Source organism: Procambarus clarkii, chromosome 87, assembly GCF_040958095.1.
Source record: "Procambarus clarkii isolate CNS0578487 chromosome 87, FALCON_Pclarkii_2.0, whole genome shotgun sequence".
Classification (NCBI taxonomy): Eukaryota; Metazoa; Arthropoda; class Malacostraca; order Decapoda; family Cambaridae; genus Procambarus; species Procambarus clarkii.
This window is the reverse complement of record NC_091236.1, coordinates 11,077,757-11,091,017: the sequence shown is the minus strand read 5'-3', so window position 1 is coordinate 11,091,017 and position 13,261 is coordinate 11,077,757. Positions and strand designations below refer to the sequence as shown.

The window sequence follows — 13,261 nt, the reverse complement described above, 5'->3', positions numbered from 1 at the left end:
ACTATAACAGGAAATTGCCCATCTCCAGAAACTGACATCTGCCGCTAACACTGAACACTTCAATCTACACCAACTAATAACTATTCTATTTTATTATTATTCCCCAATTACCATTCTATCCTGTGTTATGACATACTTAACCTAACCAAATTTACACAATTTGTCTAATTTCATTATATTACATAAACAGTATATTTAACTTATTTTCCTAGGTTTATTAACCCTTGCACTGCTCACCTATTTTCGGCAAAAACGTCTTGGTGCAATTGTCAAGGACATAATTTTGTTATTTTTACAAATGTTCAGGTAAATTTAATGTCAAAATGTTTATAAAGTCAACTATTTCCATTTCAAAACACAAATAGTAATGAAAACATTAAAAAACATTAAAATATAGCCAAATTAAAAAACAAAAAGCACAACTCTCTGAGCGCCTAAAGGCGCTTTGCGCAGTGCAGTGGTTAAGCTGCCAATTCCAACTTGTTAGGGCTAAAATCCCCAAGGGAAATGCCTTTTACAACCGGTCTCTTAACTGGAAGGGCAACTGCATTCTGCCTGGGCTCAAACATGATCCCAGTGACCCAGATTTGGTTTTATCTATTCAATACTCTAAGGAACGTGGAGGGAAATAGAAGCACCTCATTGTGAATACCATCTGAACCCAGTGTCACTGAGTGGCAGATGAACAAAGCAGATTAAAGTTCAGAAAGAGTAAAGAATTATTTCAGTATTACTAATTCGCTACTGTACAGCATGTTCAAATCCAAAGGGTAAGTAAGATACAAGAGAAAAATGAGAATTGGTGCAAATGGTCAAAATGTGATCACAGTTAATGTGTAACTAGCATCGGCTTGGAAACAACAGAGCCATTTAGATGAATGAGAGGTGTACATCAGGAAGAATCTTTTCCCAGATATGAGGAAGAGAGACACTAAATTGACAGTGGACACACAAAATAATCAACTTTCTAGTTCAACCAAATGAATAACCCTGCAGGACACTACATGGGTTTTCTTAAACAAATTGAAATCTATTATTCTGTGCTGTCTGTTGCTGCCTGTGATCCTTACAGGCTGCGTGCCTACAGTGAACAGTCAAAATTTTACCAATAAAGGCACTTTTGCAAGCCATGCACAGTGTAGTGAGGGAGGGAGCAAAGGGTAGCATCAAATTTGTTAGAAAAGATGGGACACAAAGACATAACATGCAGGGAATAAAAGCCAGGGTGAAAGATGAAATTTAATTCAACGTTGTCAAACACACAGAGAAAAAGGAAGATGAGGGCAGAGGAAGAGCCGAGGGACAAAAGAAAGGAGATAATGGGCAGGGAAATTTATTTATTTATTTATTTATGCATATACAAGAATGTACATAAGGAATGTGAGGAAACAAATATGGTAATTACAGTATTGTAAAGCCACTAGCACGCGCAGCGTTTCGGGCAGGTCCTTAATCTAAGAAAATTTTAAGGAGGTAAATACTTGCAAAATTTATAGACAAAAAATGATAACAGATTACATGGAATGAAAAAAAAGATGAGAGAAAATTATAGGTACAGTATATTAAAGCACATAGGTAGCTACGATTGATTGCAATGACAGCTTAAGATGGTAGTTGACAACAAATTGGTAGGCACAATACAGCAGAAACAATATAAGATTGATTGCAATGACAGCTTGAATGGTAGTTGACAAAAAATTGGTAGTCACAATACAGCATATGGCTAGCACATAAAAGAAGACAGCAATGAACACAATGATAAGGTTGTTTGATATTACATAAAAATTAGGAGATTGGGTAACACTAGGTACAGAGCAAATTTAAAGCTCAGTGTAGGAAACTAAATAGATGAAGTTAGGTACTTTTTGGTTTTGCTTTTAAATAAGGCAAAAGTTTTACAGTTTTTCAAATCACTAGGGAGTGAGTTCCATAGACTAGGTCCCTTAATTTGCATAGAGTGTTTACACAGATTAAGTTTGACCCTGGGGATATCAAAGAGATATTTATTTCTGGTGTGGTGATAATGGGTCCTATTACATCTGTCCAGGGAGAGTTTCAGAGCATGGTTTGCATTTAAGAACAGGGTTTTGTAAATGTAGTTGACACAAGAGAATGTGTGGAGGGAGTTAATATTTAGCAAGTTTAGAGATTTAAACAAGGGAGCTGAGTGTTGTCTGAAAGCAGAGTTAGTTATTATTCTGATAGCAGATTTTTGCTGTGTGATGATGGGCTTAAGGTGGTTTGCAGTGGTAGACCCCCATGCACAGATACCATAATTAAGATAGGGGTAGATTAGTGCATAATATAGTGAGAGGAGAGCAGAGTTAGGAACATAATATCTGATTTTGGAGAGTATACCAACTGTCTTAGAGACTTTCTTAGTTATGTGTTGAATGTGGGTGCTGAAGTTGAGTCTCTTGTCTAGGAATAGGCCAAGAAACTTGCCATCATTTTTATTACTGATGTTAATGTTGTCTATCTGTAGCTGAATTGCATTTGATGATTTGCTTCCAAATAAGATGTAGTAAGTCTTTTTGATGTTTAATGTTAGTTTGTTCGTTGACATCCATAAGTGGACTTTTTTTAATTCATTATTCACAACATTATTTAGTGTATGTGGGTTGAGGTTTGAGTAGATAAGGGTAGTATCGTCAGCAAACAATATAGGTTTGAGAATATTAGAGACATTAGGCAGATCGTTTATATAAGAAATAGAAGAGGTCCTAAGATGCTGCCCTGTGGCACTCCAACGGTAATTGGTAGAGTGGAAGAAGTTGTATCATTGATGGTTACATATTGGTGTCTGTCCAAGGGAAGGGTGAAAGAACCAAGGGACAAAAGAAAGGACATACAGTCACTGCTGTGGACGTCATCAAGGACCCACTAAACCAAGTCTATGTAGTTTTACAAGTCTATGTAAACGGAAACATTCTGAGGGAATAAATAATACATAAAGCACCACAGGTTCAAGGATCAATAACAACTGACTCACCAATGCGACTCTAGAAACTAACCTGCTTTCTTTAGTAACACTGTAAAATCTCAAGACTGATACTGCCTCCCTCCATGAGTGTCTCACTCCATGATATCACAGAGACCAATTACACATCAGAATCTTGTTACTCAACTATGTCAACATGAACTCGCCCTATCCATTGTGTTGTTAGGGTCTACTGCACTGCCAATCTGGAATAAATAAAATACATTAAGGTTTTGTATTACAATGTATACCATAGAATTATAACACAAATTATGCCCCAAAATATTTCACTAAGTAATATGTATCTTTTGATCCAAGACTGTCATGATCCTTTTTACATATTACAAAACAAATAAAAACATTTAACATTTAAAATTAGGGCAATTACAGTACAAAATGGATTAGTAGTTTTTTTATATACTACAAGAAATCTTACATTCTTGTACAGCCACTCACACCCATAGTGTTTCGGGCAAGTCCTTAATCCTAATTTTCCCCTGGATACGACCCGCTGAATTGTTTAACAACCAGGTACCTATTCACTGCTGGGTGAACCAGAGGCTACAGTTCAGGATTGGCGCTAAGTAAATCCTTCCCACCCAGGTTACAAACCCAGGCCAAAGCCCTTGCGAAGTGCCAAGTGAGTGTTTTACCACTATGCCACAGGGACTGCAGCTATGTCCTCAAATAATATATATGAGCAATAGCTACAACAGTGGACCCAGAACTACAGCCATTCAATACTTTAGTGCCCTACTAACCATCAGACAAGAGTTAAGCAAATGCAAATCCATACACATATATTCTAAAACTGTACAAACCCAAGGAGGGTGCGAGAGTTTCTTCTTGATGATGATGATGTTATGAATTAAGAGGTGACGATGATCATGGGATTAGATGTGCCCCGCCATACCTGTAAAGGGTTAATCGCAAATCCTAACGGCGAAACGAATGATGCCCATCACCAGACACTACGATGCCTCTCGGATAAGATGAAACTCGGCCCCCCAATGCAAAAGTCATCCGGTGCCCTCCGGCAGAGCAGATACGTTTAGCGTAATAGTGGCTTTAGGCATTGTATGTACTCGCTCTATCTATAAATCCATCAAAATCTGTATCACCCCTTGTATGTATGTACTTTACCTAAATAAACATTTGATTTGATTTGATGCCAGCTGCCCACCAGGGTTGAGGGCACACCAAGACCCACCAACTCCCGGCACCTCTCGACCAAGCCGGCGCCGGACACCGTCATGTTGCCGGGAGAACCAGCCAGAAAACGTTCAAAATTTATCAACCCTCCTGTGATTGATGGTACGAGCAGTTGTTGTGTTGATTTAAGGGCGACGAGTACGAGCAGTTTGCATCAAGGGCTGCGAGAGCGTCTGTTTGTTGATTTCTCGCTGGTCGGTTGCCTCTTTGCTGCTCCGCTGCCGTTTTCTCTATCTCCACCGTGTTGTAGGAGGAACTGATATCATTGCAATAAGATGCATTCCAGGTTGTGTACCACACTAAACTTGTGTTATATATACACAATGAATGCAAAATAATGGTTGGGGGGGATTCCAGACACGGCACCGCTCCTGTGCCAGGTAAGTCCACTACGGGCTCACCATAGCCCGTGCTACTTGCCCCGCTCCTGTGCCAGGTAAGTCCACTACGGGCTCAACATAGCCCGTGCTACTTGGAACTTGTTCCGAGTTGCTGAATCTATAACAACAACAACAACAAAATAAGGGCCTATTTTATTTCTGTACTGCATGCAATGATAAATGTCATTAACTGCAACATTAGTAACGAGCATACAATAAAACGAGTATATGCTACACTCAAAAAGTCATAAACATTCAAGTTTTTGAACAGTCAAAACTTGAGAACCTCAGAAACGTAAATGCTTCCACAAGGCAGTTAGTTGATTTAGCTCCTTCACATTGAGTAGCTCGAGTGCTTTGCATTACCCTGACAAGCTCTTATTGGCGGGTGTGTGGCTTATGGTGGATCCTGAATGGTGCCCCTGTCAAACTGGAGACTGATGGAGAAGCAAGGCTTAAGTGTTGCTGCTGCTGCTGCCATAGCTTCTCCTTCATTGATTGATTGATAAAGATTAAGCCACCCAAGAGGTGGCACGGGCATGAATAGCCCGTAAGTGGTAGCCCTTTTGAGCCATTACCAGTATCAAGAGATGATACTGGAGATCTGTGGAGACGCGACTGCACCCTGCGTGACGGGAGATGTCTCCCGGACCAAATGGTGACCAAATGGTGTCTCCTTCATGGGACATTGATGTATTAAAATCAATATCCACAGTGAATAACCATATTCTGTTCTCTTTCAGCAGATAGTCAGATAGTAAGTTAGTTTCCAAACTTGTCCACAATAGGTTCAATGACCATAATTCATACACATAATGAATAATGAATTCCATAAAGAATTCGACGCTATGCCCCGAAATCATCTCAAGATAACCTACGCACTACTAGGTGAACAGAGGCATTATAGATGAAATCGACTTGAGAATGGTCCAGGACGGACCGAAACGTCGTCGTCCCTTCACCTTTTAGTGTGTGGTCTGATCAACATTCTTCAGCCACGTTACTGTGACTCCTCGCCTGCATTAGATGAAAGAAAATGTGCCCAACTATGTCTGTTCCGCCTGGGATTCGAACCCGACTGTACTAACAGGCATATCTTTATTACTGAAAGTTTGCCTGAAACGCTTTAGGTAATAAGGCAACATTTTATGTCCTACTTTGTCTCTTTGTGAGTACATTCTTGTGAATAAAATATTATTATTATTATTATTATTTATTTTTATTATTGTTATATTGATGATCACGAGACACTATGTGTGTTGCAAGCTTTGCAAGAATGTAATACTCACTCGCCAATTTACAAATACAAATACAAATACAAATATTTGTATTTGTAAATTGGCGAGTGAGTATGTATTATGTATTTATGAGTATGTACTATGAGTGAGTATGTATTTATTTACTTTCACGGCAAATTATATATAAATAAATAAGAAAACGGCTTTTAAAAGGCAGGGGAAAATGTGTCAAAGAAAACTGAAAGTATGGTACACTCAGCCAAACCGACAACACTAGTATAACTGTCCGAACATAACCCATCCTCTTCTTTAGATAGTACTTTATTTTTAACTATGTGCATCATCGTACAAATATCGACGTTCTAATTCATTAGATAGTAGAGCTTTGTACTGTTCACTTTATAGAATCCCGAAAAAATGAACCTAAGAAACTAACTTAAATATTCCTAACCCTTTCCACTACCGCCCACAAGATGGGTATGGGGTGCATAATAAATGAAATAAACTAACTAGGCCTAGTATACACACACACACACACAATTTAGTATAATCCAATTTATTTCGGCAATTAATTTCTGTATTCTGGGAACTTTAACTTGTTTAATATTTTTATAATTCACCTTTGATCTCTAATAATTAGGTTGGTCAGTTTGCCATGTCGCAAAAAAAGACTTTGTAAAACATTAATCTAATTACTATTGACACCCACTGTGCTTTATTAACCTGTACGACAAACAAGTTCAAGTTCAAGTTCAAGTATGTTTATTGAGACAAAAAAGAAATACATCTCAAAGGGAAAGAGTAGCTTAGGCTATTTCTACCCTCCTCTACTTCAAGTCCCTAAAGGGGCGCACAAATTCAGTAAGTACAAATAGACAATTAACATTACAAGAATCCCATTTAACATTAACATAACATCGACAAACACTACTCAACTGTAGCACCTCGCCTCTACAGGAAGTAAGGTTTCTGAAGAGCACACTGTAGTTTTAGTTCAGGCGTTATTTAATTATGCAAGATGGCTGTTATTAGTAAACTCTTAACTATTAAAGAATATTGGAAGATATTCTTGCCCTCTACCCAGAGTTTGCTTCTGCAGGTTAATGGATCAACGGTGCACTTCATGTTCCTCTTGACTCCGTGTATGACCAATCTATCCTGCGAGACGGGGATATTTGATGGATGTGGAGCGAGTATATTGTTAATATACTCGCTATAGAGTATATTATACTCTGTAGCGAGCATATTATATAAACAATATTCTTGCTTACGCTAGTTTTTTCTCTACACAATGTAATCTTTCATACAGAATAGGGTAGCAGGACAATGTGTATACGTAAGCTTATACCCTCTGGAGACTGTTTTTATTGTGAGCAATATTGCATAGTTTCCTTAAACTTCCTTAATTCAAATAAACTAGAAATGGTTTGGTGTTGGCTTTTTCATCTTTATCCACATTTTTTCTGTATGCTACTGAATTAAAATTGAAACTGAAATAAGTTTATTGAGGTAAAATACACACAAAGGGATGAGGTAGCTCAAGCTATTCTCACCCCGTTCAGTACATCGTGTTAATATATACATAGACACACATCACAAACAATAAACATATTACCAAACATTCTGAGATATAATCATATACATTTCTTCCTTTACACAAGTATGTATGCTACTAAACCAACAAGCCAGCGGCTTCCTGTCCTCAGAGATCACTAGTGTTAGTGGCTCTTGTGTAAAAACCTTGAAGTCAAATATTGCGCGCAACACGAATGTAAATACAAGGTCGGTCGGTTACTACTTAAAACGGAGGCTTGTTACTTCTTAATGCATCCTAAATGACGAAAATGAAACATTCTTTGAAGTCGAATCTTTCCAAATTTTATAGGATACATGTGTATCATGGAATTGTTTTGCTACATTGAATATTTCTTATGAAACCGTTAATTATGACAGGTTACAAATGGTAAGTAAGTGCATAAGTGAATGGTAAGTGAATCATTTTCCCGCTAATATTTGTAATATTAGCGGAAAAATGATGTAAAATAACCCGAAAAATGATAAAGTGTATATTAATACACAATAATGTAGTAAAATTAAAGGTATATTTGATATTAGAGAACTATTTACACTTGATGTGGACAAGTCGGGGTGTCCACAATAGCGATCAGCTGACGTCAGTTAACTGGTCGCTGCCAACATGGCTGTCCAGAGGGCAGACGTTAGTGTGGTGCGCATCGTATTTTTATGTATAGTTTGGTATCTAGTTAGCTCGAGTAATAATGTGGTAGGCAAGACGCTGCTTAATGAGTTCCCGTACCCCATGACGGTGACTATGGTGCAGTTAATGTCCATAGCGGTGTATAGTAGCCCGGTGTTGAGATGGATGGGGGTGAGAAGGACAGCTGACATTAGTTGGAGTTATTACAAGCGAATTGTTATTCCTTTGGCCCTGGGCAAGTTTGTGGCCTCTGTCTTCTCCCACGTCAGTATATGGCGGGTCCCGGTCTCCTACGCTCATACAGGTGAGAAACCCTTCATTGTTCGAGTGTTTTAACCCAAGTTCTTAACTAGTTTTCAAGTACGGTACAAAAGTAGTGTTGTAGCATTACTGTAACGCTGTAATTATAAGTTGTGGGGGGACTTAAGTGGGAGGTTTGAGACCATGAATAATTTTGATCACTTTAGTTCAATGTTTTACATTAGTTGTACGTTCTTGTAGGCAGTGGATCACTATATATTTGTTTCTCTGAACATTGCTTTTTGGTCTCTTATGAAGCGGTATATATTTACTTGCTGATCTAAGAGTTCACTAGACTGGGTTGAACTGGATCGAACCAGGCTAGACTAGACAAAATTAGATTGCACTGGCCCTAAATGTGCAAAAAAATTATCACTGTTGACAATTGAGGTTATTATTAACCTCCAATTGTTATTGTCAACTTTATATGAGCAAATAAAGCACATTAATCTTTAAAAAAAAAAAATGGGGTGCATTTTCAGTTTCACTGAAACCTGCCTAATATTCAAGTGTGGAGTTTCTATTATTAATTTTAATAATGGTTATTAAAATAACCATTATTATGGGTATTTTACTTGGTTAGTTTTATTATCCATCTTGTGCTCTATATTTGTACAAAGTCAATTGTAATGGAGTATATACTACAGAAGTGTTTTTTTCGTGGGGAGGGGGAGTAGCTACCAAAGTCAAAATTTATCTGTGTAATTCAATTAGACTAAGTGGGGGCTTGCTGATTAATTTAATGTGACAGATGTAAAAATGTAATGTGCAAGCAATAGAAGTAAGTATTTTACGACACTTGGTACCTCATCTACTGGATTATATTACTTACAATGTCATGTTTGGTGATGAGTTTGTTGGTAAGAAAATAGTTACTGTAACTGGAAAAAGTACTCTCATGTCCTGATATTTAAAGTTAATATTTACCCTCTATTATTTGAATACTTAAGTGTGTAACTCCTAAACATAGCATATGGCATGGAGTTTTGGTACAAACTGCTGATAAAACATGTCAAGCACCACTGTATTTTAGCAAGACGCATTAATTTTTTACAGTGATACGCAGAGATTCAACAAATTTTAAATTTTTGCCTTCAGTCTTCAAATCACTCTCCTGGGGGGCACGCATTAAGCTAATTACAGCAACGACCAATAGCAACAAATCTCTCAATCCAAAACAAAAATCTTATGTGAAAAGCTTTTTTTGTGGTACAATTGAAGTCATGGACTTGAGAGGTGCTGGCTATTAACTGTGCAGTTAAAGAAAGTTTATATTTTAGTTTTATTATTTGCCATTAATTTTAAAGCCAGAAGTGATTTTTTCTGGGTGAAGATTCTCATGCTCTTTATTCTTAACTACTTTAATTTACCGGTCCTAGTAGCACTGTACAGTTGGGTTTGTTCATGACTCAAAATCCAGAATTCTGGGTTCAATTTATGGGTGGTACAAAAATGATTGGTAAAATTTCCCACCACCTAATGCCTCTTATCACCTAGCAGTAAAAAAGTACCCAGAAGCTAGTAAGCTTATTGTGTGGTTGCATTCTGGGAAGGGTCGGTAATTGTGTGTGTGTGTACATACGCTGGTTAAGATTAAATAAGTTAACTTAATGTGGTTTATTTCTAAAGTTGGCATATTTTTTGTTGCTTTACACTAGACACTTTTAAATTAATTTTCCCTAGTAATGATTAATATTATAAGAAATACTTTTTTTATCATTACTCTAAAGCTCTCCAATTTAAACCAAGTACTGTACACTATTCTCTTGGCCTTCTTTATAGCCTGTGTGAGTACTTTTCTTCTGATAATTAGCCAGTAGCACACCCAAGCCTCTACTTTCATAAGCTACATTGTTCACCCAGTAACTTGCCTTCACATTTGGTTTCCAATGCACACTAATTTTTATTTATCGGCATTAAAAAATGATGCGCACGGTATATTCTGACAAGCAAACATTGCACGTTAAAATTAAAAATGAATAAAATCTCTTATATTCACTCATACTATAATACTGATTCAGTTGGTATACTACTATGTGTATACCATTTGCTTCTGAATATACCTGAGGGCCACTAACACACTAGTGGCCTCGACGAGGACAGGAAGCTGGCGGCTTATTAAAGGTCCCCTTATTTGTTCTGGTGATTTTTTTCAAGATTCTCTATGTATTAACGTGCTGTTATAGTAGTAATATAACCAGTGCATATTTGTCTTTATAATATCTGTACATTGCACTGTTATGATACATCATTACATTATTAATGATGATAATAATAATGCTGCCTAAATAATGTGTTGAAAGCTTGCCCCAAACCTAAATACAGTAATGTAATGAAACTGAGACAAAATGAAGTACCATACAATGGAGACAAAAGCACAAGCCACAATACAAACACAAGTTTATTATATACAGCACAGTACAAGACTTTTAATAGAAGTGTAAACCTATAAAATACACAGAGCAATTAGCTTCCAAAGTGATGAGTAAAATGTGTACCAGGACACTTGAAGTATACAGTAATTTGAAAGGGTTATGGGAGTTTTTCTATTCCCCCAGCCCATCCTGGGGCCAGGCTAGGCTTGAGGAGTAGTTGGTTTCCTAAAAGGAGGAAACGTTCTTTTATAAAATGACACTGGAATGGACTCTATACACTGAATTCCTATGGAGATATAGTATAGTAGTAAATAAAAATGCAATGTCTGCAGTTTCATTGAACATCCTAGTGTCTGGATACCCTAGAGTTGATCTCCAGAAGGAAAGACATATCACTCAATTGTTAGGGAATTTTGCTAGTACTGTACATGTCTGTATAACTATATATTTTTATTGTTTATACCCAATTTAGAACTAATCCACAAGGGCCGTGACGAGGATTCGAACCTACGTCCGAGAGCATCCCAGACGCTGCCTTAATCGACTGAGTTTTCATTTACCCAATTTAGTTTTCATTCTGTTAAGCAACACTTATAGAATAACATGCTGTACCCGATTCTCTGACGTTCAGTCCTGTTTTGCTCCGGAGCCTTACATCTGGGAGTGTTTAAAGAATGAGTGACTTACAGTAATTTTTTTTTTTTTGGTACAGTAATAAAGTAATTGGTGTTAAGAACTTATAAATTTAGTGAATGAAAAGCTGCTGTTAATATCCGCTAATACAGTTTTAAGTGATAATATTGTAGTTTAAGTTGGTACTACTGTCTACGTATATACAGTATGTGAAGGGTACGGAAGTGTGAAAGGCAAGGCAACTTTCTGGATATATTTTGTCCACAATTCTTTCCTCGTAGACATATCTGCTCTCTAATAGAGTTAGCAAGAAGTTCAAAATGATTTGGTGATGCTTACCGAAGTTTATTTAATAAAAAAATGTGTTTTCCCTTTTGTTTCAGTGACCACATTCATGAAATCAATAAATACACAAATATTTAGTAGTTTTGATATTTTAAAATGTAATCTTCCATTCGTAACTTACCTGAAATTGTACATGTGACTGAAAAGTTATCATTTACAAACCAGTAGCATCCTATCTATGCTAGATTCACAAATTGGTGGCCATCAGGTACAGTATAGTAATTATAAAATTTGACTTAGGGATGGAGAGACTTCAATGGGCAATGGTATTCATCCTGCAGAATTATCATACGAAGAAAAAAAATGGTCATATAAACAAAAAATACTACAACGAAAATATGAGCAGATATTATGATTTTGATGAAAGATGAGAAAGACAGCCAGGATCAAGACTTTTTGGTAAAGATCCTACTTGTATGTTGCAATAACTGTAATGGCCAAATTAATATTCTGGTGGGGTTTCTGGACCACAGTGGCTCGGGCAAAATGAGAAGCCAGACATTTGTGGAATAATAATTCACAATACAACATTAATTATATCAAGCCTAACCTTACATTGCCTCTAACAGAATGTTTTACTATGCAAGGTTTGAATTGGATCTATTTCCAGTCTGCATAAATCAGCCTAATATACCATCAGGCCTTGAGGACTAAAGACAGACAAGGACGAGCGGAGAACTTCTGGGATAAATTAAATTAATGAAATGCTTTGGAGGAGGAAGAAAATTACTCTGTTGTATGATCTGAATGCAAGAGTAAGAAACCAGATAGTAGCAGATATTTTAGAAGAGTGAGAAGTACCACATACAAATAAAAATGTATATTTTTGTGTAAGAGTTTTGTGTATAGAATTGTACTTGATATTTTTGAAAAGTCTTTTCCGAACAAAAATTAATCAGTAAAGGTACTGTACATAAAGAATAAGGATCATAAAAAATGAACATAACGTATATCTGTGATTGATGGTGCAAGCTTAGACAGTGGGGGTGCTCGGTGAGTGCACCTGCTTGGCATGCAAGTGGCTCTGGTTCTAGATCTCCATTCTTTATTTGTCAGGCTTTGATATAGTCTGGCCTTGTCCAGACTTAACAGCTATCCCAGCTAGGGTGGTTTTATCCAGTGCTGGGTTAATGGCACTGGAAACGTATACTGTAATTTAGATGTAGTACAGAATACTGTATATATATGTTCAGTACTACAGCATATCGTGTGTGCAAATGTGTGTATACTGTACATTGTGTGTGTGTGTGTGTGTAATTACCTAAGTGTAGTTACAGGATGAGAGCTACGCTTGTGGTATCCTGTCTTCCCAGTACTCTTTGTCGTATAACACTTTAAAACTACAGTACTGACGATTTTGGCCTCCACCACTTAGCTTGTTCTAACCGTCCACCACTCTGTTTGCAAAAGAAAACTTTCTAATATTTTTTGGCACCTTTGTTTCCTTAGCTTGAATCTGTGTGCTTGTGTGTGTGTATTTTATTTATTTATATATATTTATTATTTATACATATATCTCACTTTATTTAAAAATTTCATTACACAAAAAGGGTTACAACATTGTTACATGCAGGGTACAA

The 13,261-nt window shown here is 36.9% G+C and overlaps 2 protein-coding genes across 5 annotated transcripts in view; one reads left to right on the top strand and one right to left on the bottom strand.

Moving 5' to 3' along the window:
* LOC123746933 (uncharacterized) overlaps positions 1-13,261 on the bottom strand; it is a 190,865-nt gene that overhangs the window by 17,223 nt on the left and 160,381 nt on the right. The window contains exons 1-2 of one of the 2 annotated variants that reach the window (XM_069317418.1): positions 4,124-4,547; positions 3,015-3,186 (exon numbers count right to left, since the gene is read on the bottom strand). The gene's annotated coding sequence lies outside the window, so the exon portion shown is untranslated. Of the gene's footprint in view, positions 1-3,014; positions 3,187-4,123; positions 4,548-13,261 lie in introns of those variants that run through there. The other variant, XM_069317419.1, reaches the window with a different exon arrangement.
* Positions 7,980-13,261, top strand: part of LOC123747023 (solute carrier family 35 member E1 homolog) — a 31,356-nt gene continuing 26,074 nt past the window's right edge. For all 3 annotated transcript variants that reach the window (XM_045728966.2, XM_069317411.1, XM_045728965.2), the window contains exon 1: positions 7,980-8,332. In XM_045728966.2, coding sequence (XP_045584922.1) covers positions 8,008-8,332 — 325 coding nt within the window. In that variant the 5' untranslated portion in view covers positions 7,980-8,007. The remainder of the gene's footprint in view (positions 8,333-13,261) is intronic.